Source organism: Mus caroli, unplaced genomic scaffold (genome assembly GCF_978045245.1).
Source record: "Mus caroli unplaced genomic scaffold, Mus_caroli_1 scaffold_1, whole genome shotgun sequence".
Classification (NCBI taxonomy): domain Eukaryota; kingdom Metazoa; phylum Chordata; class Mammalia; order Rodentia; family Muridae; genus Mus; species Mus caroli.
This window is the reverse complement of record NW_028227256.1, coordinates 37,728,824-37,756,731: the sequence shown is the minus strand read 5'-3', so window position 1 is coordinate 37,756,731 and position 27,908 is coordinate 37,728,824. Positions and strand designations below refer to the sequence as shown.

The 27,908-nt window shown below is 42.9% G+C and overlaps 1 protein-coding gene across 3 annotated transcripts in view; it reads right to left on the bottom strand.

The window, feature by feature from the left end:
* Tmem182 (transmembrane protein 182) overlaps positions 1 to 27,620 on the bottom strand; it is a 49,791-nt gene extending 22,171 nt beyond the window's left edge. Inside the window, exons 1-3 of one of the 3 annotated variants that reach the window (XM_021175170.3) lie at positions 27,338 to 27,620; positions 27,026 to 27,125; positions 25,513 to 25,611 (exon numbers count right to left, since the gene is read on the bottom strand). In XM_021175170.3, coding sequence (XP_021030829.1) covers positions 25,513 to 25,611; positions 27,026 to 27,125; positions 27,338 to 27,469 — 331 coding nt within the window. In that variant the 5' untranslated portion in view covers positions 27,470 to 27,620. The remainder of the gene's footprint in view (positions 1 to 25,512; positions 25,612 to 27,025; positions 27,126 to 27,337) is intronic. The other 2 variants (XM_085836777.1, XM_085836776.1) reach the window with 2 other exon arrangements.
* Between the last annotated feature and the right edge of the window lie 288 nt (positions 27,621 to 27,908).

The following is a 27,908-nucleotide window of genomic DNA, read 5'->3' as shown; positions in this document are numbered from 1 at the left end:
TAAACTGGGCATGACAGCATCTTTTCTTCCTAGCAATTGGGAGGCAGAAACAGTAAAATCTTAAGTTCAAGATCAAACATGGTAAAATAGCAAGTTCAAGCACATAGTCTTGGCTACATGAAACCCATCTCAAAAAACTGTGTGAATGAAATAATTAAAAAAAATTGGTATAGTAACTATTTTTACCATTTATTAAAGATGAAAACAAGTTTTCATGCTAATGAGACAGGCATGCCTGTTAATTTTTTGAATAAAAAATTAAATCTTGTCTGGATATTTGATATTCCAGTATTAGAGCGTCTTCGGTGCTTTTCAGAGTTGATCAATATTTTGATTTTAGAGTTGTCAAAGCCAAGGATACCACCTTACGCCAAAGAAAAATGTAGTAAAACTAAAAAGAAGTATGTTTATGGCCACTTCAAAAATTCTTTAGAATTTTTGTCCCAATCTTGTGGGAAATATTAAAAAGTGAAACGACCATGTTCCCACGCTACTGCCGTGTACTGGCGGGCCACATGGCTCCACCCGGGTGATCTCAACTCGGGGGGTCTCTCTGGCAGGGCTGGGCCACTCTCTCTGCCCAACAATTCTCCAGTCAGGCCAGAGCTCCGGAGTTCTCTTCTCTACCACGCCAACCCCACAGAACAACTGTTCACCCCGTGGTTGACCACACCACCCATCAACCTGGTAGAAACAAAACTCTTGATGCTTATAATAAACCAAGCTGCCAATACAATAATTTCAGAACCAATTGAGAATGATAAAAGCTTTGTCCCAATTATTCTAACCCTATGCTATCATAACTACCTGTGGCTCTCTAAAGCCACGCAGGACGAGGTTCTTCCTGACTGTCCTCCTCCATCTGAGCCTTTTCCCTCTCCCTGACAGTTCTCTGTCTCTGAAACTTTTAGCTCCGCCTCCCTTTTCCCTGCCCAATCACAGGCCTCCTGCTACCCTAATATTTTAGTGTGATTGGATAGGGAAAATTCTGTCACACAATCTCAACCTAACATTCATTTAACATCCCTTTAAATGAAATTCAGATAATTTTCTGATGGAACACACTCCAAAGGCACGCTGTCTTGACACTGATGTGGGATGAAAATACTAAACTATTATGCTTCTGTGAGAGCAGAAAACTTTATGTGTATAGTCAAACAAACAGCAGCAAAAACAACAGAACTAAATCACCATGATTCATGATGTCTAAGAGCTTCAACCCCAAGCTGAGGTACTTCAGGTAGTGCTGGCTGGCATTTCCTGGCATGACAGCACGCCACACAGTGACACACATGCGTATGCTGAGAACTAAGGCTTCAGTGGAGTTACAGTGATGCTACCATGGTGAATGCAGCCACAAACACTGTGGGCCCATTATGAACTAATTTGGAATTTGGTTAATTCACATTAAGAATAAGTTAGAGACACTGCCTGCCTGGGACTTTAACCAAGCAGAAACAAAAATAGTCTCCAGGAAGAATCCTGGTGACCCTGTCATGTACTTAACTTTCTGCCTGTGCTCCTAAAATTCTGAAGTGCATGCCTTCAAGCATCCGGAAATTTTCTCTGGAACTTCCGATCTCTTTGACACCTTCCTGATTCTTTGACATATTATATTATGCTGTTTTTACACATTCCATTCTCTATTCCTGAATTCAAATAATCCTTCATAATAATAACTTGCTATGTGGAATTGGGAAGAGAGTGATCAGTGATTGCTCTCTAAAGTAAATCTAAGCTAATAAAGGGTCATCAACAGAAAGCGAACTGAGTACATGAGCTCTATGCATCCAATGCTGTACAGAGTCTCCTCTGCTTAATAATTGTGTGGCTATCCCTGGTTGTCAACCTGACTATATCTGGAATGAACTACAAACCAGTATTGGAAGGCTCCCCAGTGATTCTAACCTGGAGGCTGGGAGATGGAATTTTCTGACTTGGATCTTGACATGGAGATCTTGAGACATGGTGGCTATGAATTCCAGAAGATTAAGACATGGAGATCTCTGAGTTCAAGGTCATCTGGGATTAAAGCCATGGTGGCCCACACCTTTAATCTGGGCCACACCTTCACTGAAGACCTACATAAGGACATTGGAAGAAGGAAGATTTACTCTCTCTCTCTCCCTCTCTCTCTGTCTCTCTCTCTCTGTCTCTCTCTTCTTCTTCTTCTTCTTCTTCTTCTTCTTCTTCTTCTTCTTCTTCTTCTTCTTCTTCTTCTTCTTCTTCTTCTTCGCCTGCTTGCCTTGTAGGACTGAGCATCTGCTAAATCCTTGGACTTCCATTCACAACTGCTGCTGACCATTATTGGGAGTTGGACTACAGACTGTAAGTCATCAACAATCCCCTTACCATATAGAGACTACCTATAGGTTCTGTGACTCTAAAGAACCCTGACTAATACAATAATGGTATAATACTTTGGTAGCATATGAAGAAGTATTGTCTACATATGTTCAAAGAGAGGATGCACTGTTGGGGTCCCAGGATTTTCTCACAAATCACATGAACACAAATCTCAGTAAGACAGTGATAGCTTATTGAGCCCCAGGACTGATCAACCAGGTCTACCGTCTGTATTCAGAAACTAAACTGTGGCCCTGTGAGGTCCTACAAGACTTTTCAAGCCTGAAATATATAAATATATGTGCTAAGTTATTCCACCAAGCAGTATTTAGGGATAAGGGATTTCCTTAGGAACATCTGTTTGCTGTAGACTTACCCTCCTCCTATTGGTTGAGGTATTCAACTGTGGCAGGGGACTTGCCTTGTCTCACATTCATGTCTTAACCGGATGTCAGTTACCCATGAACATGTCTCTTTCTGCCAAGTAGGATATCAGTTCCCCAGGAAGGTCTTGGGAACTTAAACTTTACTTGGTCACTAGACAAAATGGAAGTCTGATTCCAAATAATTTCTTGTATTTGTGCAGGTGACTCTCTTATGTTGGGGTCCATTCCAGGGGCAGTTTATAAAAGCAAATATCATAAAATCTCATTCACAGGTGCAGGAAGTACTGCTAGGAAGTTGGTTCGGGTCCAAGCTTATTGTGGGTAACTATACAACACAGTTCCACTGACTTCTATCGTAATTGGTTCCCAAGGGCACAGAATATAACAGACAATGTAATCAACTTGGGCATGAGAAAGTTTGCTACTAACAGCAGGTTAACCAGGTAACAATAACCTAGGCCTTAACATTTTGCCTAAGCCTTGACATACAATAGGAATATTTGGGAGGAGTGGCTGCATGAACTTAAACCTTTAAATATCATGCAGTGGTTATAATTATTTATTATACCTTATAATAAGATGCTCTTGCCAATAACATAGTGGACACTAACATATTTGTCGTGGACAAATAATGGAGCCAGCTTATCAGTTCTAACACACCTGTTATAATGCTTTCAGATGCTTGGTGTGTGTATGTCTACAATCTCATCTAAATCTGTATCTGTCTTTAATCTTTGAGGTATACATACAAGTGAAGAGGTGGTTTGGCAAACCAGTGCCCTTTGGACAGGCGTTGTGATGCAGGAGGGTCAGGGGAGAATCTAAAGATGTGCTAGAGATGTGGTTCATCTGGGGTTGATTTTCCTGAGCAAAATAAGGTTTTAACATTGCAATTGTTTTCATTACATGTTTACTTAGTAGTTTTATTCTAGAAGACCTGGATTAGAAATCGTCAACCCGCCGGGCGGGGCCAGCCTGGTCTACAAAGTGAGTTCCAGGACAGCCAGGGCTATACAGAGAAACCCTGTCTCGAAAAACCAAAAAAAAAAAAAAAGAAAAAAAAGAAATCGTCAACCCTGAATGCACCTGATGCTCTATGCAGCATCTCATATTTGTTTCTATATGCTCTCCTTTTTGCATCATCTTTGTCTTTAGCTTTCATTTCCGGATCGCTCCACTGTTCCTCACAGAGAAAGAGAGTCACCACCTTATTAGAGACCATCTAGCTCATTAACAAGAGTGCAGCAAGATGGAAGGCTGCTCATTATGTCTGGTGATCCTAACATGTACAATACCACAAACAGCAACAGGAACTGCATCCTCAAATCTCAACAGACACCGAGGTGTCCATGCCTTGAGTAGAAGCAAAGAAACACATTCCAAACTGGCATAAGAAGGAAGCCTGAGAAACATTGGATAAAAAATTCTGAGGAAGATACAGGGAAGATCATTAAACAACCTGGACAATGAATTCTGTGCAGTGGTATTGTGCATGTGGGAGTCTATACACATGTGCCTCTCTGTGTATGTGTGTGTGCACGTGTGTGTGTGTGTGTGTGTGTGTGTGTGTGTGCGCGCATGTGGGAATATATACACACATGCCTCTGTGTGTGTGTGTGTGTGCCTGTATGTGTGTGTGCACGCACACACGCATGTGGGAGTCTAAACACACATGCTTCTGTGTTTATGTGTGAATATATACACATGTACCTCTGTGTGTATGTGTGTGCCTCTGTGTGTATGTATGTGTGTGTATGCATGTGGGAATATATACACATATGCCTCTGTGTGTGTGTGTGCATGCGCAAGAGACACAGATGGACACAGAGCTAGTTCATCCAATAAAACATGTCCAGTACAACTTTAAGATAAGAGCTTCACCTGCTGCCAAGGAGGCTAAAACAAAGCAACAGCTCCGCCTTCCTCCAGCACAAACAAGTTCCTCCTGTGTATGTTGCTGCAGCCTGAGGCAGAGATGCTTGTCATGTAGGGCAGTAATACCTCATGTCCTTGAGCTGCTCGTCTTGGCAGTGACAAACAGAACTAAAAATACTGTACCGTCTGCCCCAAGACAGGAGGACAGTCTGTACAATGTGTCCACATCTGTGGCCTGACCCAGCTCAGGCAGCCACTTACCACCATCAATAGGGCCAAAGGCACAGAGAGAGACTCCGTGACTATTAATCTCTCTGCTGTAAAACTAGCCACAGTGTCAAGGAGGAAGCATGTTGGGCAGGAGGGAGTGGGCTCCCTCCCCAACCCCTGCTATCACTCTGGGTTGTGGAAGCCTGTGCTTCTTCCAGAAGAGAGGAGAGTATTCAGGTGTAGCTGCATTCATGCCTATGATCCCATTAATGCCTTGTCAGGAGACTGGAGGTGGACATGGAGCCTTCTCCAACTCTGAGACAGAGGGGTTTGCAGTGCTGGAGGTGGTAATGGAAGTAGCTGTGGTTATAGGACTATGTCTGGTCACCGATATACAATGGTCCCACTTGAAAGTTCCCCACTTTAACCAGGTCTGCAGTCAGTAGATCTGGTAATCTGACCTGATCTTTCCCTAGGCTAGTGGCCTGGATCATCCCTCCTGATAGTCTGCAGCATGAGCCAGGTACAGGTTCCATTGGAGTCTGTCGTCACAGAAGGAACTCAACCAGGACCTACAGCTGGCCATGTATTTTCAACACACGATGTTTCACTAGGACACATCTCCCTGTAAGTCAAGGATATCTGAGACAGTACAGTAAATCTTGATAACAGCAGCATCCAGAAGGTTGTTGTCCCGGGCAGTGAAGAAGGAGACAGTGTGTACAGAGTACTGCGATGTTCGATGATCCAAGAGAGCGCATGAGTGACCCGGGCTTACCCTTCAGCTGAAAGGAGCATCCGTGTTCTCATCAGGCTTCAAGGGCTTCGCAAAGCTCCTTCTAATCAGCCTTCCTCCTTATGATGTTCCTCTCTTTCCTGCCCCGCATCCAGATGCTAAAGGTCCAACCTCAGACCCAGTGAGAGATCATTGGAAAGTCAATCTCAGACCTAGTGTGAGATCACTGGCAAGTCAGAGGCTTTGGGGGGAAGGAAACGAATTTGGTTGTGGTCACAAGGTTGGAGTCCTACAGTGGAATTAGTGACTTCATAAGATGAGGAAAACAGAGCTGGTCCCTCTCTGTCAACCAAGAAAGGTATAAGAAGACAGGCAACAGAGGTCCTCTCTAGAACCCAACCCCACCTCACCCTGACTCCCTCCCTCCTCATCAGTAGCAAACAAACCCCTGTTCTTAAGCCACCCACACCGAAGTGTTTATGACAGCAGCCCAACAGAAGGCACTGCTTGCTCTCTAGGACCTGATCACTACCCTTCTCTCTTTGAAGGCTCACAGCAAGTTATATCCTTGCCTGTCCACAAAGCTGATGGATAGGCCAAGTAGGAAAGGAGACAGACATGAGAGATGGAATGCCTATTTGACAATAGACAGATGATGAGATAGATGCCTGCCATCAGTCATATGACCTTAGGCCTGTTTCTTGGCTTCTCCAAGCCCCAGTTTCCTTCCTTAATTTGTGACAGTAATTTTACCTATTTTCTGGTGCTATAATCTTGAAGCACAACTCCTGACCCAAGGACTCATGTTCTTGACCCATGCCAGACTCCAGAATGAATACTTCCTACTGCAGTCTCTCTGTGTGTACAGCCACTCTCACCCCTGGAACATAAACTCCCTCTGGGGCAGACTAAGACTCGCTAGTCTTTCTGACTCGAGTGGAAACTTGCTTGACATGAAATAGATGCTCAATAAAATATGGATGAGTGTATGGTCATTAACCCTCCAGTTAATCTTCATTGGAGTCTCAAGATTAATGGGCTATGGAGCCCTCATGGGAACAAAGTGAAGCTAATTAGTTAAAAAAGGAAATAAATCTACTGTCTAGACCTCTTGGCCTCAGTGGCTGAATCTACATTTGGAAGAAACAGTCTCCTGTGAAGGGAAAGCTGAAGAGCCAGTCAAACAGAAGCTGGCTACTCTAACACCTGGGTCCCCCGGAGCTGTGTCTTCCATCCCTGAGTTTCCTGGTCTCCTCACACAGGAATGCATACCTATGAAGCAAGAGTATGGGGGTTTCTAGGATCTCCTGCCTGAACTCCGGCCCCACTCTGAACACCAAAGGCAGCCAAGTTCCCTGCCCACTGATGTCCTCTTCATGAAACAGAAAAATTTTATTGACATCTGAAAGGAAGTTCCATTGGCTTTAACAGCAAGCCACAAAAGGCAATGTTTATGAAACTGTTTTATTCACACATTTTAAAATACAAAATTGTAATCTCCTTGCCCAAAATTGTTGAGCAGAGAAGATCACAGGAAATCATGAGCAAAATCTCACTAGCAAGAATTCTATTCTGAGTGTCCTGGGATCTGGCAAGGATTCTACTTTGAGGACTTGGCATCTTTATTTTTCTGTTTCACATAACTTGATTCTGCAAATCCCTAACATCCTGAAAACCATATCTCTTCAAAAAATTGAGGCCTTTCATTATGGAACATTATTATAAATACAGAGCCTTCTTCAAATGTAACCCAAGATATTTCTACCATCCTACCAAAGAGAAAATTGTTTAAGAATTACAGTGTTGATTTCCCTTGCCATTTCTCTCTATGTGCATCATAAGATACACAACAACAAAAAAAGGTGATCAACAAGTAAACTGAACACCATTCTTGCAGATACCAAATTGAAATCCTGTCTCATGTCAGGTGCTGTAGAAGGTAATCAATTGCTAGTGTTGCCCTGTCAAATCAAAAATGCATAAAATGTAGAGAAACGTGGCAGTCTGGGAGGACAACAGGCTGATGGTACTTTATACAGAATATAGGAAGGATCCCAGGCTCCATTTTAACACATTGCTTAAAGTTTATTGCTGAACGAGAATTTGAGAGGAGGAGCAAGCAGGAAGAAAAGAGGGAAGGCAGTCAGTCCTGAGACAGCACAAACATGGAAGAGGAAATGGAATGGGGGAATACAGCAGGACCCGCCAGTGACTTAGTATAAAGATGCAAGACAACGGTAGGCTTGATGCTAGAGAAGGAACCCGGGAGGAAACAAGATATATTTAATTATGCTCTTTGTGAGATAGTCGTTTTTTTTAAGTAACAGTGAACTCACAGCATCACACTAAGCAAGAGGCATGGGCCTGGACCTTCAAAGTCAGCATTCAAAGGCTCTAATCAGAAGCACCTGGCAGGAATCTGCCCTCTCCAGGGTTTAGCCTAAGGAATGCAGTGGAAACTCACAGCTTTGGCTCATTCTCCTCTTCCCCACTGACTGTCCTGGTACTAATTGCCATGTGCTCTTTAGAATCATCAACCGTGGCTTTCTGTGTATTCTCATGAGCCTCACAGGTCACCTCTGCTCTTCTCTATAGAGTCCCAGCATCCGAAAGTTACAGTCAGAAGCACCTGGCTGGGATCTGTGCTCTTCCAGAAAACACACTGTCGATTATGCCCCCTTTGCGACGATCTGTGTATCTTGAACTTCCACATCCCTGCTGGAAAGAAGCGGCTCTTTCAAACTGCTCGCTGATAAGGAGACAAACCCCTGTGCTCCCATAGCTACTCTATGCTTTTGTAGGGGAACTTGCTTTATGCACTTAACTCTGTGAGCCAACACACTTTTGGAAGACGTCCCTGCCTAGCTACTGGACACAGGGAGCTGTTAGAGCAAACATCCCCTGATTGCGGGACAACGGTTGTTGCTCTGGAAACAAATTAACCAGTTCACTTTCATAAACACCTCACTCCACGTGACATTAACCACACTGAAGCAAAAGACCGTGGATGTAAGCAGAGCCTTGGCCATGGGCTGACAGGAGGCTTACAAATACAAGAAACCCCACATTAGATGGGGCAAGCACATTTTTAAATACTTGTCTTGACCACTCAACTTCATTATTATCTCAGGGCCCCAAACTAACTCTTGAAGAGCAGAGATGCAGCAAAGAAAGGGTGGCATTCATTCATTATACCTAAACTAAGAAGGAAAGTTCAAATCTTCTAAATTAATCAGCATGTTTTGTCTTAAATTATTGTGAGGAAAACAAACAAAAAGGTTCCCATTTGTCTTAAGGTTTTACTGCTGAGCACAGACACCATGACCAAGGCAACTCTTATAAGGATGGCATTTAACTGAGTCTGGCTTACAGGTTCAGAGGTTCAATCCATTATCATCAAGGCAGGAACATGGCAGCATCCAGGCAAGTATGGTGCAGGAGATGCTGAGAGTTTCACCTCTAGTTCCAAAGGCAAATAGAAGAAGACTGGCTTCCAGGAAGCTAGGATAAGGGTCTTAAAGCCCATACCCATAGTGAAACACTTCCTCCAACAAGGCCACACCTACTCCTACAAGACCAGATGTCCAAATAGTGCCACTCCCTGGGCCAAGCATATTCAAACCACCATACCATTACAATATTAAAGAGAATAAAAGGGCCTAGCTTTTTTTTGAAGCCACACCCACACGGGAAATTCTACAGATATTTCAGACTGTGGAGAGTTAAGGGTAGTCAAAAACTTCATAGGTTATCCTTAGAAGCTTTACATTACCTGTCTCTTTATGGAACATGCTACAGTTATGTAAAACTATTTTGATTCCCTTGGAAGATCATTAGCTTTCACAAGTCCAAAAGCAAAAAAAAAAAAAAAGAAAAATGTCAATATTCGTATCGGAAACCTGTTTTCTACTTTATTACCCGATATCCCACCGATCTATTTGTAAGTGCCTTGATTTACTTTCTTTGTTCTATTACTACAAATGATCGGGTAATCCCTTTCTAAGGTAGAAGACAAGTGTTCAGCAAGCTAAATCCATGTTCTTAGGTCACTTTCACTGATTCGTGGAGCAGAATGAGACAGCACTTATTTCTTTTGGAAGGAGATCTTGTTGGTATTGGTATTACGGAAAGAGTAATTATGACGCAAGAAATGGGCATAGAGGCAGTATCATTGGGTGGAAAAACCTAAACCTCATTTCTTTGGCTTCTAAGTAGCTGTTTCAAATGCTGCATTGGGCCAACAAAGATTCTCATGTAACACACCAGACATAAGCATTGCGTGTAATGTTAGCTTCTTTCGTGCAAGTTTCCTTTGCTCTTCAGACTTGTAAGAAAGGAAATTAAATCACTTCATAGTGCTATCAGTTAGTTTTAAAATTAAAAAAATAAAAACCTGTTGTAAACTTTTTATTATACGTTAATGGTGGTAGTAGGTTTCTACAACAGATGAGACAAAAAGGGATGTACGTAACTAGTCTCTAGGAAGGTCAGATGGCATCACTTCGACATTTTGGACTTCAATTATTGCTGATTTCACAAGGCCACATTCCTAAGGTTGGCCCTGGGATTCCAATAGTGCTCATGTTCATTATAATTTATGAAACTACAATAAGAACTTAGACTCAACTTGGAGCAGTGGATCTCAACCTGTGGATGTTGACCCCTTTGTGGGTCACATATCTGATATTCTATATATCAAATATTTACATTACAATTATATATATATACATATATATATACAAGATATTTACATTAGAGCAGCAACATTACAATTATGACATAGCAACAAAATAATTTTGTGGCTGGGGGGGTCACCACAACGTGAGGGACTGTATTAAAGGGTCTCAACATTAAGGAGGATGAGAATCACTGGATTACAGGATGCTCTTTGTGAAAAGCACTGACTCTTCAATCCATCATTAAAGATGATAAGCCTCTCTCTTCAAGACCACAGATATCTAGATGAGGATAAATCATTTTCAAGATTTGAAGGGACATCATAGTCAACAGAACTCCAATTGCCAGCCTTATGATATTCTGCTCCAGACCATGGACAACAAGCAGATTCCCCCACTAATCACTCATCACCAAATGGTCAGCCGTCTCTTCCCTGGTGATCATTCATCACCTTAACCCTGACGGCCAGCCCTCTCTACCCTGTCCTCCTCACTGGCCCTTTGCTCTGTCACTCTGTCCTATGGTGACTTAAACTCAACAATAGAACTGATGGACAAAAGTCCATGGACAAATCAAAGCTCTTCACCAAGTAGCAGCAACTTTCTTACCGAAGACAAGCCACTCCCTGACCCACCCTGGCACCACAATCAGTCAAATTGTCACCTGACCAAGACAACCAGCTATCCCCCACCCCTACACTCACGACATCACCATAGAGTTTACTTAGTCTTCCAGAGGGATGGACTTCCAGTCATGACTCTACTTCTTTTCTTCTGTGCTGAGAAGAATTTTTTTCTGTTTTTTTTTTTTTTTCATCTTTTCAACTGACCTTTGGGAACTAGGTGGCTTTTCCTGACTCATTGGGATCCCCAAAATTGAGCCTCTGGCCTAAGAGTCTAGTTTGTCTAGTTGGGCTTAACCTGAAAGGCTCTGCCAGTGCCTGACAAATACAGAAGTGGATGCTCACAGCCATCCATTGGATAGAGCACAGAAGCCCCAATGAAGGAGCTATAGAAAGGACCCAAGGAGCTGAAGGTGTTTGCAGCCCCATAGTAGGAACAACAATATGAACTAATCAGTACCCCCAGAGCTCCCTGGGACTAAACCACCAACCAAAGAAAACACATGGTGGGACTCATGGCTCTAGCTGCATATGTAGCAGAGGATGGCCTTGTTGGACATCAATGGGAGGAGAGGCCCTTGGTCCTATGAAGGTTCTTTGCTCCAGTGTAGGGGAATGTCAGGTCCAGGAAGTTGGAGTGGGTGGGTTACTGAGCAGGGGGAGGGGGTTTTCAGAGGGGAAACCAGGGAAGGGGATAGCATTTGAAATGTAAATAAAGAAAATATTTAATATTGATGATAATAATACCAATAATAATAATAATAACAAAGAAATACAAGAAGTGAAGCATTTTATTAAATAGTCTTTTCTGTTGTCCCGGTGCTAAGCGATAAGGTTCCCACTGGAAGTTCCCTGGGTTGGGCCCTGCTCTTCTCTATGTGTTAGCAGAACACTCCAGGGCTGTTCTTGCACTGACCTGTCAATCTGCCCACATTCTGAAAAGAGTTTCCTCTTGTCTTGAAGCTTTAAAGCTACCACTGCCATAGAATGATGGCTAACTATACATTTCCTGCCTTCAACCTGAGACTCTAATCCCAGGGGTGACATAATATTCACTTAGTATGTTCAAATGTTTGCAAAGCTTGCCCAGCCTTCCTCATCTCCAGTATTTGCAGCTTCATTTTTCTAGTTGTTAAGGGTGAAAAAGAATTATTACTCAGTGTTCCTTATGTTACCACCTACATCTAATACATCGGTAAACCCTACCAGCTGTTCCTACACAGCACAACTGACTAAGGGGACTTATGCTTCCAGGAAGATGAGGTAAACACACTTGCTTCTATTCTCTCTTCCCAGCACAAGTAGACACCCTGGATAGCACATAAAATGAATGGTTAAAATACCCATAAAGGTGGATAGCAGAAGTCAGGCAAGCTAGGGACCTTGAGACTTCAGGAACAGCACAGTGCTGAAAGCCAGGGTGTTCATGTTGCCCTGTATGTCCCAGAACTGGAATCGAGAAGGTGCACAGATAGCTTAAAAAGAAAACTAAAATCCCCTGCTTAGAAGACTACACAAGCAACCATTCAGCTAGTCCAAAACTGGCCCTCCTACTTTGACCAAATGCTAGAGGAGAAGCAAAGAAGTTCAAGAGTCCCTTCCCCTGAACACCATGGCAGAGATGCTCTTTCAGCTCATGCACTCTACATCCAAGCCATCTGGACATTTATCACCTTCGAGTGGCAGTGAGACCATCCTCCATGATAACAGTGGCGAGCATGTGGTGTGCCAGGACTTCCAATCATCAGAGACAGAGATAAAGGAGAAGTTTTCCCGCCAGCATGGGGTTATGGGAGGCATACCAGAGAGTCGGGACATTTACCATCTTACTGCGCACTTCTCCCCACCCCTACCTTGTGAGTGAAAGCTACAGGTGAGTGAGTTGTAAAGGGGCCTCAACCAGTCAGGCCAGAGTCAGAGGAAGCAAATGTAAGACAAGGCCCTAGAGTGGAAATTTCTGGTTTGTTTGGCAAGTCAGTTATGACAAATGATGTTCGGCTGGGGCACACAGGTGAAAGGATGTCTTGCTAAAACAGACACATGAAAGAATGTTTTCCTAAAGCAGATACAGGTGAAGATAAAGGGATGTTTTGCTACAGCAGACACATGAAAGGATGGGTGACGAAGGAGTATAAATATGACTCCACAGACAGTGGGAGCAGGAACATTGGTTTGCTTTGCTCTGCCTTGCTATTCTTTGCTAACAACATGCATGTATTGGTTTGCCTTACATAGTGTCGTTGAGCTGCACTTGTGGCAATACTGCCATTGAGAAAACCTTGCCAAAGAACTGTTCATGAGATTCCTGGGGCATCTTGCTGCTTTCTGTGGCCTCAGGCTGGTTGAGAGCCTGAGGTTTCTTCAGGATTGAACTGCTGGTTCGTGCATGCTGTCTATCTGCCAAGAGGACTATACTGAAGTTGCTGGTTCATGCCTGGTGTCTGCCTGCCTAAAGGATTGGTCTGTAGCTGCTGAGTCATATTTGGTGTTTGCTGCTGACAACAAAGATCAAGCTTGCCTTCAAAGAACTATTGATAAACAGGTCCTTTACCCCCATATCCTAAAAACTTTTCTCTTCCACTATTTTTGCTGGACGGTGGGCAAGAGGAGAGGTTGAACCCTTATTAAAGTAGGTTGGAAAAAAATTTGGCCTAAAAGGCCCTCATTATATGTCATCAGAACAAGGAGGATAGACACACACGTGTCACCAGTTATGGAGGGAGAAGCTTAGAAACCACCTCCATCGAATGTACATGAAGCCACTCCCACCCTTTCCCTCTCTAGAATAGTGTCAAGAAAAGCTGACTTAAATCACAGTTTTAAACAACATCTGTGATTATATAGTAGCCTATTCACTAATTCGATTCCAATTTAAACCTCATCAGTAATGCCAAGATCAGAGAAATTGTGACATCAACAGAGACCAGGGTCCTCGGATGCCAAGGCTAAGGTGCAAAGACTTTTTCTCTGATGAGCCCTTTGAAGTAGCTTCTGTGACAATGCTTCAGGAACAAATCTGAAAATCCTAGAACCAGACAAAAACTGAAGAACAATATGTGTTTTAAAATGAAAATTGAGTTATCTGAAATAAGGGAAATAAAAACACAAGCAATAATTGTGTTATATTTCCAGATGAAGAGATGGAAGGAGAAAGCCAGTGGGGTTTGAAGGAATAGCGGGAAATTCCCCTATCCGAAGAAGATATTGACAGACAAAAGTGAACAGATACTAGAGATGCTGTGAAATTATGACCAAATATGGAGGGGGTATGTCTTCTGTATCTCATATGTAGGAAGAAATAGCATCAGACTGAAGAAAAAAAAAAGTCACCAAAAGCTATAAATGTGCAGACCAGAGTAAAGCCCAAACAACAAAAAGCCAAAGAAATTCACAGTAAAATGGTAACAACAGTGACAAATGTATCAGGCTTCTGCCTCTTGCACCAGGCAAGGAAAAGTATCCTCAAAACAGCGATGAAGGATAACTTTTCACATAGACAGAGACATGATAACACCAGTGTGTGGGGGGGGGGTTCAGGGGAACTGGGCACATCTTCAAGCCTTGACAAATAACATGTATAAGCTCCAGACACAATACAGGGACTGAGGACACCATCCAGTAATGCTAGAGACACCACAAGGCCATCAAATGACGAAACAATGTGAAACCAGCCACCATCACAACAGCTCAAAAACACAAAGAGGAGCTTCTAAATAAAACAGGTCAACCCTGCTCCAGCTAACCCTGACCACCAGAACCTGCACAAAAATAATGTCTGGCACATAATACCATGTAGTAATCAGACCTGTGTTGACCGAACTTCAACTAGTACCCAGATAAAGAATGCCAAATTTTGATAAATTCACATGGCATGCTATTAAATGGTAATGTTACTAACAGAGTGGTATTTATATTGACAATGATAAAAAGTTATTCTGTGTGAAAACCATACCAAACTCTGATGTGGACCCGCATGTATGCATGTATGCACACATGCACATACACACACATCCAGGACAGGAAACATTCCACAAGGGAGAAGCCATGATGAATGGTTATGAGCTGATGATGTCCTATTCTGGGAGATCTGAGTGAAGGGAGCATCATCGGAGTGGCTGACACTTATTGGATAACAGTATGGCAACTATTCTATTGCATACTTATGCTGTTCTCTCTATCAGTTTTACTCACAGCTGGATGAAGTGCCTCTATTTTTATGCCTGTTTTACAAACCGGTTTGGAGAAGAAGCCACTGTGAGTGCTCTTGGTTCAAGTGCTGGGGTCAAAGGCTGAGCATGAGCTAGAAGGTTGGTTTGTAACTCCTCACAGAGGCTGGCCGAGTGCCAGTCCCTATGACACCTTCTCTGTGCAGCCTGGATCTGGTCCCCAAAGGAGGCACTTGGTGCCATGGAGACATTTCAACTGCTTGGAAAAATTCATTCCAGCTTGGCCTTCCCTTTCCTATTGTTAGAACTCACACCACCCTACAATCTTTTATTTCCATCAAAGTATTATGCTGGGAAGTTCTGTGTGTGTGTGTGTGTGTGTGTGTGTGTGTGTGTGTGTGTGTGTTTTGCCTTATCTATACTGTGATAGTTCTATGAGGGCAAGAATTCTAGACTTATCCTGAAACATTCAGACAAGTGTAAAGTCAGGTATACTGCAGGCACTTGGTAATCTTTTAAAAAATTATCCCAGTTGATACTTTGATACTGTCTTCAGAGGAAAGGCCCCAAACTGGGAGCCAAAGCAATTATATTTACAGACAAGAGGCCTAGGTGGGCTCCCTGTGACTAGGAACAAAATTACAAATGCCCAGTGTAGACACAACACACTTCTAATCATACTTTCCAAATGACAGGGCATAGTTATTACTGATAGACCTGTAACATAAGGAATGGAGGGATGGCTCAATGGATAAGAGCACTGACTGCTCTTCTAGAGGCCCTGAGTTCAATTCCCAGCAGCCACATGGTAGCCCATATATGTAATGGAATCTGATGCCCTCTTCCAGTGTATCTGAAGACAGCTACAGTGCACTCATATACATAAAATAAATAAATCTTAAAGCAAAATAATTCACTGAGAAGTCATCTAAAGGACATGGAATGATGTACAGAGTGTCTTTGCATAATAAAAATAAGACACAATTTTATAAAGGACTTGAGCGGCCATGATATTGGTGTTCGTGTGATAGGTCCTGGAACCAATGGTTCCAGTCCCACCATATTGAGGAACAAATATGATTCTAAAAAGTATATGGTTTGGGGTGATAGTGTTTGGGATGGAAGTCTGAAAGTCCCCAGTGGTCTTGTTAGAGGACATTTTGTGTGTATGTGCCAACCCCACTTCCACTGCCCAGGATACCTGTCAATATCTAGAGACAATTTTTAATAGTCACAAATAAAGGGTCGCTACTGGGATACTGGGTGAAAGCTAGGCGTCTTGTAGACCATCTAGCAATGCACCAGGTATTCTCCACAGCACAAGATCGGCCAGCCCATCATGAAAGGATGCCAAGATGAGAAGCCTTGCTCTGCTGTTCCTCTGGGGAAGGGATTCCACTTTTGAGCAAGCAGGCGTTTTTTGCAGACAGGGAGATAAGAACCTGTCCTCTCTAAAGAAATCCAGGCCACACTGCTGAGGATGATGGCACGGTCGTATTTTCAGAAAGCAATCACTTCCCAATCCAAAGAATTCATGAATAAATTTCAGATATATACAAAACAGCTTCCTCTCAAAGAGCAGCTTTTAACTGCAACTTTGGTTCTGGGTCCTAGGTGCACAGAGCCAATTCTTTCCTCAGGAGCTCAGTGTTGGGTTATGGGGCCGCTACTCACACCGAAACCACTTGTAGCCTGTGTTGGGGGCTCTCACACAGAACATCAGCTGTTAAGCAGGGACTGTGGACACTGTGTAATATATGATGAGTCTGTAGTCATAGCTGTGTGTTGCCAAATGTTTGAAAGAACAGCCAAAAATCAAGTTGATGTTACCATATTTCCAAGTTCTAGGTACTTGGCATTATGGGGAAAATGACTAGATATATTTTCTATTCAATCTTGAAGTGTATCCCTTTTTCTAATTAGGTAAACTTGAAGTGTTCAAAGTATTTGTTAAATTTAGAACCACGTGCAGAATTGGCATCCATTAACAAGCAAAAATGAATAAGTATAATAACCTGAAAGTTGATCTACAAGTGGAGAATGGGAGAGCTATCTGGTGAGATTAGATACCAAGGATTTGCTACTGTGTCTCCTACATTCTCGAAGCATTTACTTTAACCCCACTCAAACTGAATTCAGGCCCCTGCTAGATCAAAGAGTCAAATGCCAGGACGTGCATTTCAAAACGCTGTTTTGCTTCGTGCAGCACAGAGCGATGAGTTTGTGAGTGTGGTTGTTTGTGGAAGGCCCCTCCCCTCCGTCATGCTGAGCCCTTATGGTGGCTATTCCAAGCCCCAGTGTTGGCTAACTGCGTGGGTGGATCTCACCTTTCTTGTCCCAGAGAGGGTTCCATTCCCAGCACTCGGTGGCCCCGCCCCTTTATGAGGGGCAAGGCTTATTAATCTGTCCCTTAGGAGAAGGAAAAAGAAAGGCTGCCTAGACCCGGACTTGGCTCTCAGGCCGATTAGGAGGCCATAAAATGTGCAGGAACTGGAAATGAGTTCCCCAGGGCGGGTGAGAAGGGCACTGCCGGAAAAAGGAGCCTCAAGTTCAATTTAAGAATAAGCAATGAGCCAGAATGTGCTGTAGAGCGGAGGTCTGGAGTTCCAGGGGGGAACCAGCAGGGCAGGCGGTTTTGGGGGGAGAGGAAGGATTCAGAAATAGCAACCTTGTTGGGCATCTACAGCAGAGCCCTTGGTGAGGTGAGGCTGTCCTGGTCATTTGAGCAACTGCATCATTAGCTCGTGATCCAGTTCCGTCCTGAGCTTCTTGGTCCTTCTCATTCCGCGACTGTCATTAGAGACCTTGTCTTTTTGCTCTCCCCTCTGACGGCTCTCCTGACAAAGCCCTGTTCCGCTGGTGACTATGTCCCCAACTATGCTGCACCTGCTTTTGAGTTGTTTGTCCTTGCTTCTCGCCCTATTTGTACCGGACGCACTACCACCTTTGTTCCTGTGATTATTTTCTGAAAGATTGCATGTGATATCAAAACTCACCCCTGCCCTTTCTCACGGCTGACTGCTGTGCTAACGGATGCTTCTTAGAAGCAGGTTTGGTGCTTCAAGCTACTTATTTTCAAGCTGGTTCCACGATCAGATCCAGCTTAATAAATCCATCCGGTCCCAGACTGTTGCCTCATCTTCCACTTCTAACCACGCCCTCTTCCTCTTCATCCGCACACTTCTGCCCTAATTACATTTTCTTACTTGAGAACCGTTTGGTGCTCAAACCTAGTAGGCAGGCACCTGATCTCAAACATCTCAGTCAGGACAAAGAAATATAGTGCTATATTTTGATTCTCCACTCACATAGCTAGAACTGTAACCTAAAGAATTAATCGAATTATGAAAAACATATAAGGATCAAATTAATAATAATTATAGTTATAGCAACATATTATAATATAATTATACACATGATAAGTATATATTTTATATAGTATATACTATATAACTATACATAATATATAAAATATAAATAGTATATGTTATATATAATAAATATAAATAGAATAGAATATATCATATACATAATATTATATAATAATTATAGTATATAAATTATAATATTTATAATATATTTTACATTTTACGTATATAATAAATATATATTAATCTTAAGGTTGTTTTGATTTGCATTTCCCTGATGATTCCACATCACACCAGTCAGAATGGCTAAGATCAAAAATTCAGGTGACAGCAGATGTTGGTGAGGATGTGGAGAAAGAGGAACACTCCTCCATTGCTGGTGGGATTGCAAGCTGGTACAACCACTCTGGAAATCAGTCTGGCGGTTCTTCAGAAAATTGGACATAGTACTACCAGAGGATCCTGCAATATCTCTCCTGGGTATATACCCAAAAGATGTTCCAACTGGTAATAAGGACACATGCTCCACTATGTTCATAGCAGCCTTATTTATAATAGCCAGAAGCTGGAAAGAACCCAGATGCCCCTCAACAGAGGAATGGATACAGAAAATGTGGTACATTTACACAATGGAGTACTATTCAGCTATTAAAAACAATGAATTTATAAAATTCTTGGGCAAATGGATGTATCTGGAGGATATCATCCTTAGTGAGGTAACCCAATCACAAAAGAAGTCACTAGATATGCACTCACTGATAAGTGGATATTAGCCCAGAAACTTAGAATACCCAAGATACAATTTGTAAAACACAAGAAAATCAAGAAGAAGGAAGACCAACATGTGGATTCTTCATTCCTCCTTAGAATAGGGAACCCATGAAAGAAGTTACAAAGTTTGGAGCTAAGACAAAAGGATGGACTATCCAGAGACTACCCCACCCGGGGATCCATCCCATAATCAGCCACCAAACCCAGACACTATTGCATACACCAGCAAGGTTTTGCTGAAGGGACCCTGATATAGCTGTCTCTTGTGAGGCTATGCCAGTGCCTGGCAAAAACAGAAGTGGATGCTCACAGTCATCTATAGGATGGAACACAGGGCCCAATGGAGGAGCTAGAGAAAGAACCCAAGGAGCTGAAGGGGTTTGCAACCCTATAGGTGGAACAACAATATGAACTAACCAGTACCCCCAGAACTCATGTCTCTAGCTACATATGTCTCAGAAGATGATCTAGTCGGCCATCATTGGTTAGAGAGGCCCCTTGGTCTTGCAAACTTTATATGCCCCAGTAAAGGGCAATGCCAGGGCCAAGAAGTGGGAGTGGGTGGGTAGGGGAGCAGGGCGAGGGGAAGACATAGGGAACTTTCGGGATAGCATTTGAAATGTAAATAAAGAAAATATCTAATAAAATTAAATTTAAAATAAATAAATAAACATTAAAATATATTGTAATATATAGTTATAATCAGCTATATAAATACACATTATATATAATATCATTACATATTATATATAATATGATATAGTATAATAATATAGTATACATATATTATCATAGTGTAATATATAAAAATAATAATTCATCAAATTATAAAAACATATATAAAGATGTTCATCAACAGGCAATGGCAAATGTTAAAAATTTTGAGAAATCATTAGAAAAAAGCTGGAGGAATGTAAATTATCATAAAACAGGGGGAACTTTTACATCCTAGTAGATGCAATGCATAAAACTACGTAGCATATAGGCATGTAAAAAGGACTAGAAAGAAAAAAAAAATAATGCTCAAAAGGCATACTGGCAGGAGGCAAGCACACAGTGCATTTCTGAGTGTGTTGTTCAAACTGGATCCCACCTTCTGCTCGTGTCACCCTAGAGTCCTCCAGCTTTCCTTCATTTGGTGACTGAGGTCTACAACTTAGTCATGTTTGTTACTCCTTCTCAGTGTTCTCTTGCATGCTTACTCTGCCTTGGTGACATTTTAGCAGGATGCCAGCCCCTGGGGTGGATTCCTTCACTTGTCTCTCTCAAGTTCTCACTTCCTTCCTTCTTCTCTTCTCTTCTCCTCATCTGGTAGAGTGGCTAGAAAAACCCAAAGTTCTATGTCCTCAACTTTGGAACATGCAACAGCTTCATGAATAAGGATTAACAGGAACCCACAGTTGGCTGATGTTAATAAAACAGATGAATGTCCTCCCACACAGCATCATCACAGCTCCCACATAGCATCATCACAGCTCCCACACAGCATCATCATGGCTCCCACATAGCATCATCACAGCTCCCATACAGCATCGTCACAGCTCCCACACAGCATCATCACAGCTCCCACACAGCATCATCACGGCTCCCACACAGCATCATCATAGCTCCCACACAGCATCATCACGGCTCCCACACAGCATCATCACGGCTCCCACAGAGCATCATCATAGCTCCCATACAGCATCGTCACAGCTCCCACACAGCATCACCACAGCTTCCACACAGCATCATCACGGCTCCCACACAGCATCACCACAGCTCCCACACAGCATCATCACGGCTCCTACACAGCATCATCATGGTTCCCACAGAGTCATCATGGCAGCAACCCCCATCTTCTTTGTTCTCTGGCTCTTGCATTCTACAGCATGGCTTTAGAGTGGATCCCTCCTGTCTTTCTGCTGCTGGTTTCCCAGCAAACACTTATGATTATATTTACATGAGGGCAGAGGAGACAAAAAATATCCAATATATAAACCCTGAAGATGGGGCAGAGGATGGCTCACTGCTAAAAGTGCTGGATACTGAAAAGCATAAAGGGGAAAAAAGCAATACTTAATAAAGAGGCAAAGCCCACAAGGATCCAAAGAGGCTTAGACCCCATCATTCATGTGCATGAAGGAATAGTGATGCATGGATACTGTATAGTCCTGAGCCAAACAGACAAGACCCTCCCTCATTCCACAGAGCTTAGGACAGAGTTCATAGAAATATGTAAAAGAAGTAAGTACACAAGTAAACAGGAAAATGTGTGTTTTCAAGGACAGAGTTAAGGATGTTGTTAAAAGAGGAAAAAACTGGCCTACTCGTTGTGCGCATAGATGTGCTTGAGATGAGAGAGGGTTAGGGAGCGATGAACAGTCGTGCCCTGGGCAGAGAGGACAGATTGTAGAATCCAAAGTTCAAGCCATGTGCATATTTAACTTACCAAGGTAGAAAGGGAGGGAGGGAGGGAGAGACAAAGAGAGGGAAGGAAGGAGAGAGGGAGAAGGGGAGAGAAGGAGAAGGATGGGGGAAGGAGAGAGGGAGGGATGGGAGGGATGGGAAGGAGAAGGGGAGACAGGGAGAAGGGAGGGCCAAGAGAGAAGGGGAGGGAGGGGCAGGGCGAAGGGGAGAGATGGGAGGGAGTTGGAGGGAGGGGGAAGGAGAGGGTGGGGAAGGGAGAAGAGGAGGGAGGGGGAAACAGAGGGAGGGGGAGGGAGAGGGAGGGTAAGGGAGAAGAGGAGGGAGGGAGTGGGAAGCAGGGAGGGGGAAGCAGAGGGAGGGGGAGGGAGAGGGGAGAGAGAAGAGGAGGGGGAGAGAGGAGAGTTTGAGGGAAGGGGAGGGAGGGGAAAAGGAGAAGAAGAGGGAGGGGTCAGAGGAGGAGGGAAGGGGAAGAAGAAGGGGGGACAGAGAGGGAGAGGGAAGAAGAAGAGGAGGGAGGAAGAGAGAGGGGAAAGAGGGGAGGGGGAAAGAAGAGGGGGAGGGAGGGGACAGGGAAGGGATGAAAGGAGGGAAAAAAGAGAAGGATGAAGGGAGGGAGGGAGAGGGAGGAGGAGGGAGCTTCACATACACAAGGCCTTGAGTCCCATCTCCAGCACTCATCAACCAAGAAAGCAGGAAACCAAGCCTGGACGTTTAAGGTTCTTTTTCACTTAAAATTAATCAAAGTGATTTATCACTGAAAGTATCGGATTGATCTGTTGGTGTTGCACATGTTAGGCAAATGCTCTACCGCTGAGCTGTCCCCAGAGTCTGACAGGAAGTTCGATATGAAGCCATTCTCCACAGAACCATATTCCCTTGTTATGAAGCATCACGCCGATTTCTAGAACCACCAATATGAATAAAAATCAAAATCAAAGAAGACTAGTCTGGCTGAGGGGCTAGAGGCTGAAGGAAGTGATCATCTTAAGCATAAGAACACCTAGGGGTGGGGAGGGATGCCGCAGACAGTGGGGACAAAGGAGAATATCGATTCAATCAGAGTTGAGTGATCTTGAGAATTAACAACTAACCTATGTCCAGTCTGTCACCTCCAATGCAAACGAGTGAACTATAATGACTGTAAACATGAAACATGGAGAGAAATCTAAACCCTGCATGCAGATCTCCAGTGGGCTCACTTCAGATACTGAGAATTAAGCCACCTTTCACTAGGCATGGACACCCATTCTCTTGCATAAATTTGAGAGCGATGATTTTTCAGATTCTTTGAGAGTTAAACATACATAAAGGAAACACCGAATTAGAACCAAGTGTGTACGTGGGATTCGCTGTGATGAAAATGTAGAAAACACACACTTACCGCTGCTCTCTTGACTTCCTTGTTGTGTCTCTGAGAAGGAGAATGTCTGTGTAGTCCAGGCTAGCCCTGAGTTCCCCCCAGCTGCCCCCTGAATACAGTCATGTATGACCAAACTCAGCTTCACTGCTCTTCACAGTGCACTCAGCAGTGTAGGTTGCAAGTTATGGTAAAACAGAAGCCAGAGACATGAGTCTTTTGTGTGAGGTCTGCCAATAACCAGCTGTGTGAAAGTGGGCTGCTACGATTTCACACAGAAGTCAATACTGACCAACAGTCATCCTAAAACTCAGGTGAGTGCAAGCTCCTTATTAACAATTTTCTAGGCCATGATATTTCACATTTTACAAACAATACCTCCAATTTAGTGAGAATGGCTATAATACTTGGTAATTACGAAGCTACGTAGAGCTGCCTACAAAATAGCTTTGGGGTCTGGGGACTATGAGCCTCATCAAGGAGGAAACACAAACACAAAAGTCAGGTGGGCTGGTGGTCGGGAAACAAAGGACAGCCTTGTTCATCATTATGAGATGACATGAAATGCACGTCTTAATTCTGTTCTAGAATACACCTTTGTTCAACTTTGTCCTTTTTACTCTGTTTTCAATAAAACTGTTTGAAGTGAATATGGAGTTGCATATGAACACTAAACAAGAGTTTGGTAATTTTTTTTTAATTGGATACAATTTTGTTACTGGATCCAAATTACTGGCACAATCATTACACACAGTGCTGCATAATAATTGTAAGTATAATTGCAGCAGGATTTCCACGACATGCATTTACTCTCCATGCCCGACATAATTACTATGCACGGAGGACGACACTTCATTTTCAGACTTCTTCACTATCCTCGGAAGGAACAAGGTTTTTGAATGGATGGCATCTAGGATTCCTCTCTCACGGAAGAATCACATGTATGAGTGATAACGATGATCTTAGATATTAAGGTAATGACTCTGAGTTCTAGGAGTCCACCCCCCCCACATTACCTCTTAATTCATTATATAAAACTAAGAATCATGGCGAAGGAATAGCTTTGTGACTCTCCTGTAACAAAAATAACTTTTTATGCTCTTACCTGGCTCTCCTATGCCTTCTGCTATCAGTGAGAGTGTCTATGCCCTGCAGGACACAGGAGTGTGAAGCAGAAACAGAGGAGATGCCTTCCCAGTTTTCAGTGGGAAGGAACACCACACTGTGGCCATTGTCCAAGGCCACACCATCTTTTGGACAAGCACAGCCTTGGGGCACCTCATCCTCATCTTTCTTCCCATCAGACTAGATACATATTCCATAGAATGTCAAGGGACCGTCACAAAGACAGATGTTATTGCCGTTCATAAACACAAAAACATAATGTACGTCTTTTTTGACAGAAAAAAGAAAGATAGCTGAGCTATGAGTTACATGGAGAGCTCTTAAGTTTTGAGATGGTTAGTGCTATGTGTCAGACTATGGTGTCTAGGTCACATGGAAGGTTGGAAGTTCCCGTGAGAGATTCATTTTTGAGATCTCCTTACCACTGACTTTGGTTTGAGTATAGCAGATCACTCTCCATAAGTGCGTGGGCCTCGTTCAATAACTTGAAGGCCTTAAGAGCAAAGACAGGTCTCCTGGGGAAGAAAGGCTTTTGCCACACAAACTAAAGGTTTGATAAGAGAGCCCACCCTGCCAGCTTCCTCAACAGACTTCAGACATCCCAGGTCCACAATTACCTGAGTCAAATCCTTAAAGTCAATGGATAGACAGACAGACAGAAAGGCAGACAGTGATAGTCATAGATATGTGGATGATAGATACTTTCTATATATCTCTCCTCTTTCAGCCCCAACTTCCACACCTACGGTTTCATCTAGTTGTGAGCTATGAAAACTCAGAAAAGCAACATGCCTCTACCAACCTTGCCTACACTTCTTACTATTATTATTATTATTCCATAAATGGTACAGCATAGCAAGGAAAAGATATATATTCAGTTGGTTCAAGTCTCTAGAACTTTGGCTAGTACAATTTTAATCAAACCATTATACAAATTGGGAATTTTTTTTCAGAATAATACATTTGACTCTCTGTAAAGTAATAATAGTTTGTATCAATCCTTCATTTAGCTAACCAAAAAATGTGCTAGTCAATTCAATTATTTCTAGTCAATGCTAATGATAGTCCATATAGTAAACAGGGTTAAGTCACTTTTTCTGAACAGGGTAGTATAATCACATTTCATGGGTAACAATTACAGGAACAAATTAAGCAGGATGCAGACTACAGTACTTTAGCTATAAGCAGGAAGCAAGCAGCTCTTCCTGATAAACACCACTATCTTCCATTTCAAAACTACATTTTTAAATTATTTGCATCAAGAGTGAACCACAATAGCTCCGACTTTCGATCAAGATGAATTCTAATTAAACTTATAAATGATGTGTTAAAATATTAATGCTTTACATTTAGCGGGTTAATATCAGATGAAGCATTATAATTGCAGATGTTAAATTATCTTTAATTGTCAAAACTTTTCAGCTAGCTGGTCCCAGGAGGCACCTGGAGGTCAGGAATACTTACTAATTGCGGAGTCGTAGGAGGTGGAGTTGTGCTCTCCCCTCATGAAGGGGTACGGGGACAGGTAAGCGTGTGTGCAGTTCTTGGATGGTGGCTGATTGGCTAGGAAGAAGAGCAAAGTAACAGTGTCCATTACTGAAGGCTCAGAGGTGACGCATACCTAACGGAAGGGGACCCAAGAACCAGGGAGACAGCAAAACAAAACAATGGGCAAATTGACATGCTCGGAACCCTGCCCGAGGAGGACATCTCTGCTGAAAACACCGGGAAATCAAAATGAGGGTTTTTCTCAACTGAAATTCGGTGGGAGAAACACACATTCCCACAGGGCTGGAGAGCAAGGATTCAATGCTACACCTATCTTTACATCATCTCCCTACCAACAGGATGCCTGGCACAGGAGATATTCCAAATATTCATTTTAGAAATCTAGTAGAGTTGGGTTTGACCTTGACTAGCTCAGACTAACAGAACACTTCCTCTTCATTCATCTGAACGTCACGGGAGAAGACACAAATGAGGGAACACTAAAAAGTGAGAAGCCAAACAGAATTCCAGTGTTGGAGGAAACCAGAGGAGTAACTTTTATGGGAAACTTAAAATGTGTTCCATGTGCACTAGGTTTCAAAATCTAAGTCTGCCTTCTGACTGCGGTTAAGATGACAGAATCTGTAAGAAGCATGACAGGTCACTAGAGATTTATGCAGTCTGGTGACAAGTTACAGTGAAAGAGAAAGAGCAAGGGGGACAGGAGAATTTGAAAATGAGACTATAATCTGAACTAGTTACTAGGCTAATAGCTAGTTTGTTTATTGTTGAAGATAATAAAATGACTACTAGCTATTTTCAGTGAACTCTTTTTTCAAAGATAAACAAGGCAGAAGAAGTGCAGTTCAAGAATTTCATCCAAATCTTCAGGTTTCTGAACTTCAAAAACAGAACTTTGCATTTCCCTATAGGAAAACAAACATCAAACGGAAGACGCTTCTTGATACAGCCTACAAACTTGGGTGAAGCCCAACTAAGGCGGCTTTCATCTGTTACCACTGGTAATTAAGTTTCATTACAAAAAATAAAAAAAAAAAGATTAAAAGAAAAACTCTTAAGCTATGAATATAAAATAATACCTCTATTTCTGGGCTTTTGTATTTGAAATTTCAGTTCATAGCCAAATGAAGTTCCAAATCACTTATTTGAAACATACCAAGAATAGACACTTGAAAAGAGACTACCATAGACAAAAATCTGCTTTTTTAAATTAGAGGCTGTATATTTTAAATATGGGTAGAAAAACAGCAGGTACTCAAGTTTTATTATAAATATCCAGAGCCCTACTTTTATCTGAGGCTAGAAATTATCCCTACAGACACTTCTCCTGTAAAGAAGGAATCTGTTCATGACCCTTTCCATGCCATGGAACCAACGCTAGACACTGCACCATTAGCAATATGATCCACTTGAACCTGTTTGTTTTTGCCTCAGACAAAGGGAGAGGAACAAGGCCAACTGCACTTACTGTACCAGAACTTCCAGATGTTGGAGTTGTTCTCCTCCACAACGCCACTGAACCAGCACCTCCAGAAAAAGCCTTCATGGTGAAAAGTGATGTTCTCTATCTGCACAGAAGAAATGACCCGCTGTCATTCCCCGAGAGTGTTATCAATCCTGCTACACCTTACTTCCTGTGGTCCCCAGTGATGGCCACTAGCTCCCCATGAAAGCTCTCCTGGAAGACATAGACGCCCCACTGCTATTCTTCAAGACAATGCACCAGGCTGCCCTTGTTGAGACTAAGTACATCGATCGGTATTTTGAAGAAGAAACGCACTTTCTGTTCACCTGAACACCTGCCCACTTCAGTCGCGAGAAGCCAATAATCCGATCCAAAGGCTACCAAAAACAACAAAACCCCCAAAGCTCCGAAGAGAGCCCCAAAGAAAACGGCAACATTTAGTCTCATTTTCCAATCGACTGGTTGCCTTCCAAATGAAGAAGCAAGCTGTAAAGAGTCAACTGCTCAATAACAACAAGTGAAGAAAGAAAGCCACTCTCCACTCGGCTAGGTCTGGGGAGCAGGTCCTCGCTGGAGCTGTGGTGGCTTCTCATTTCCACCCTGTCCCTTTGCTCTCCCTGGAGGGGCTCCAACCCAGCAGCTGAGAATGGCAGGCTATTTTAAGTTACTGATTGAGGAGCTTGCTTGCTCCCATGGGGATCAAAAAATAGCTGACCTTCCCCTGACTATAAAGAGATGAACCAGGCAGGAGCAGGCTCGGATTATCGTTGTTGCTGTTGGGTAATCCATACAAGAGGAGAGGGAACTGCAAGAAAATAGTGGGCTCTGTTCTGCCCTCCTGCTTGAGCGTCTGGACAGGTCCCTCTTAGCTAAAATGAGCATGACA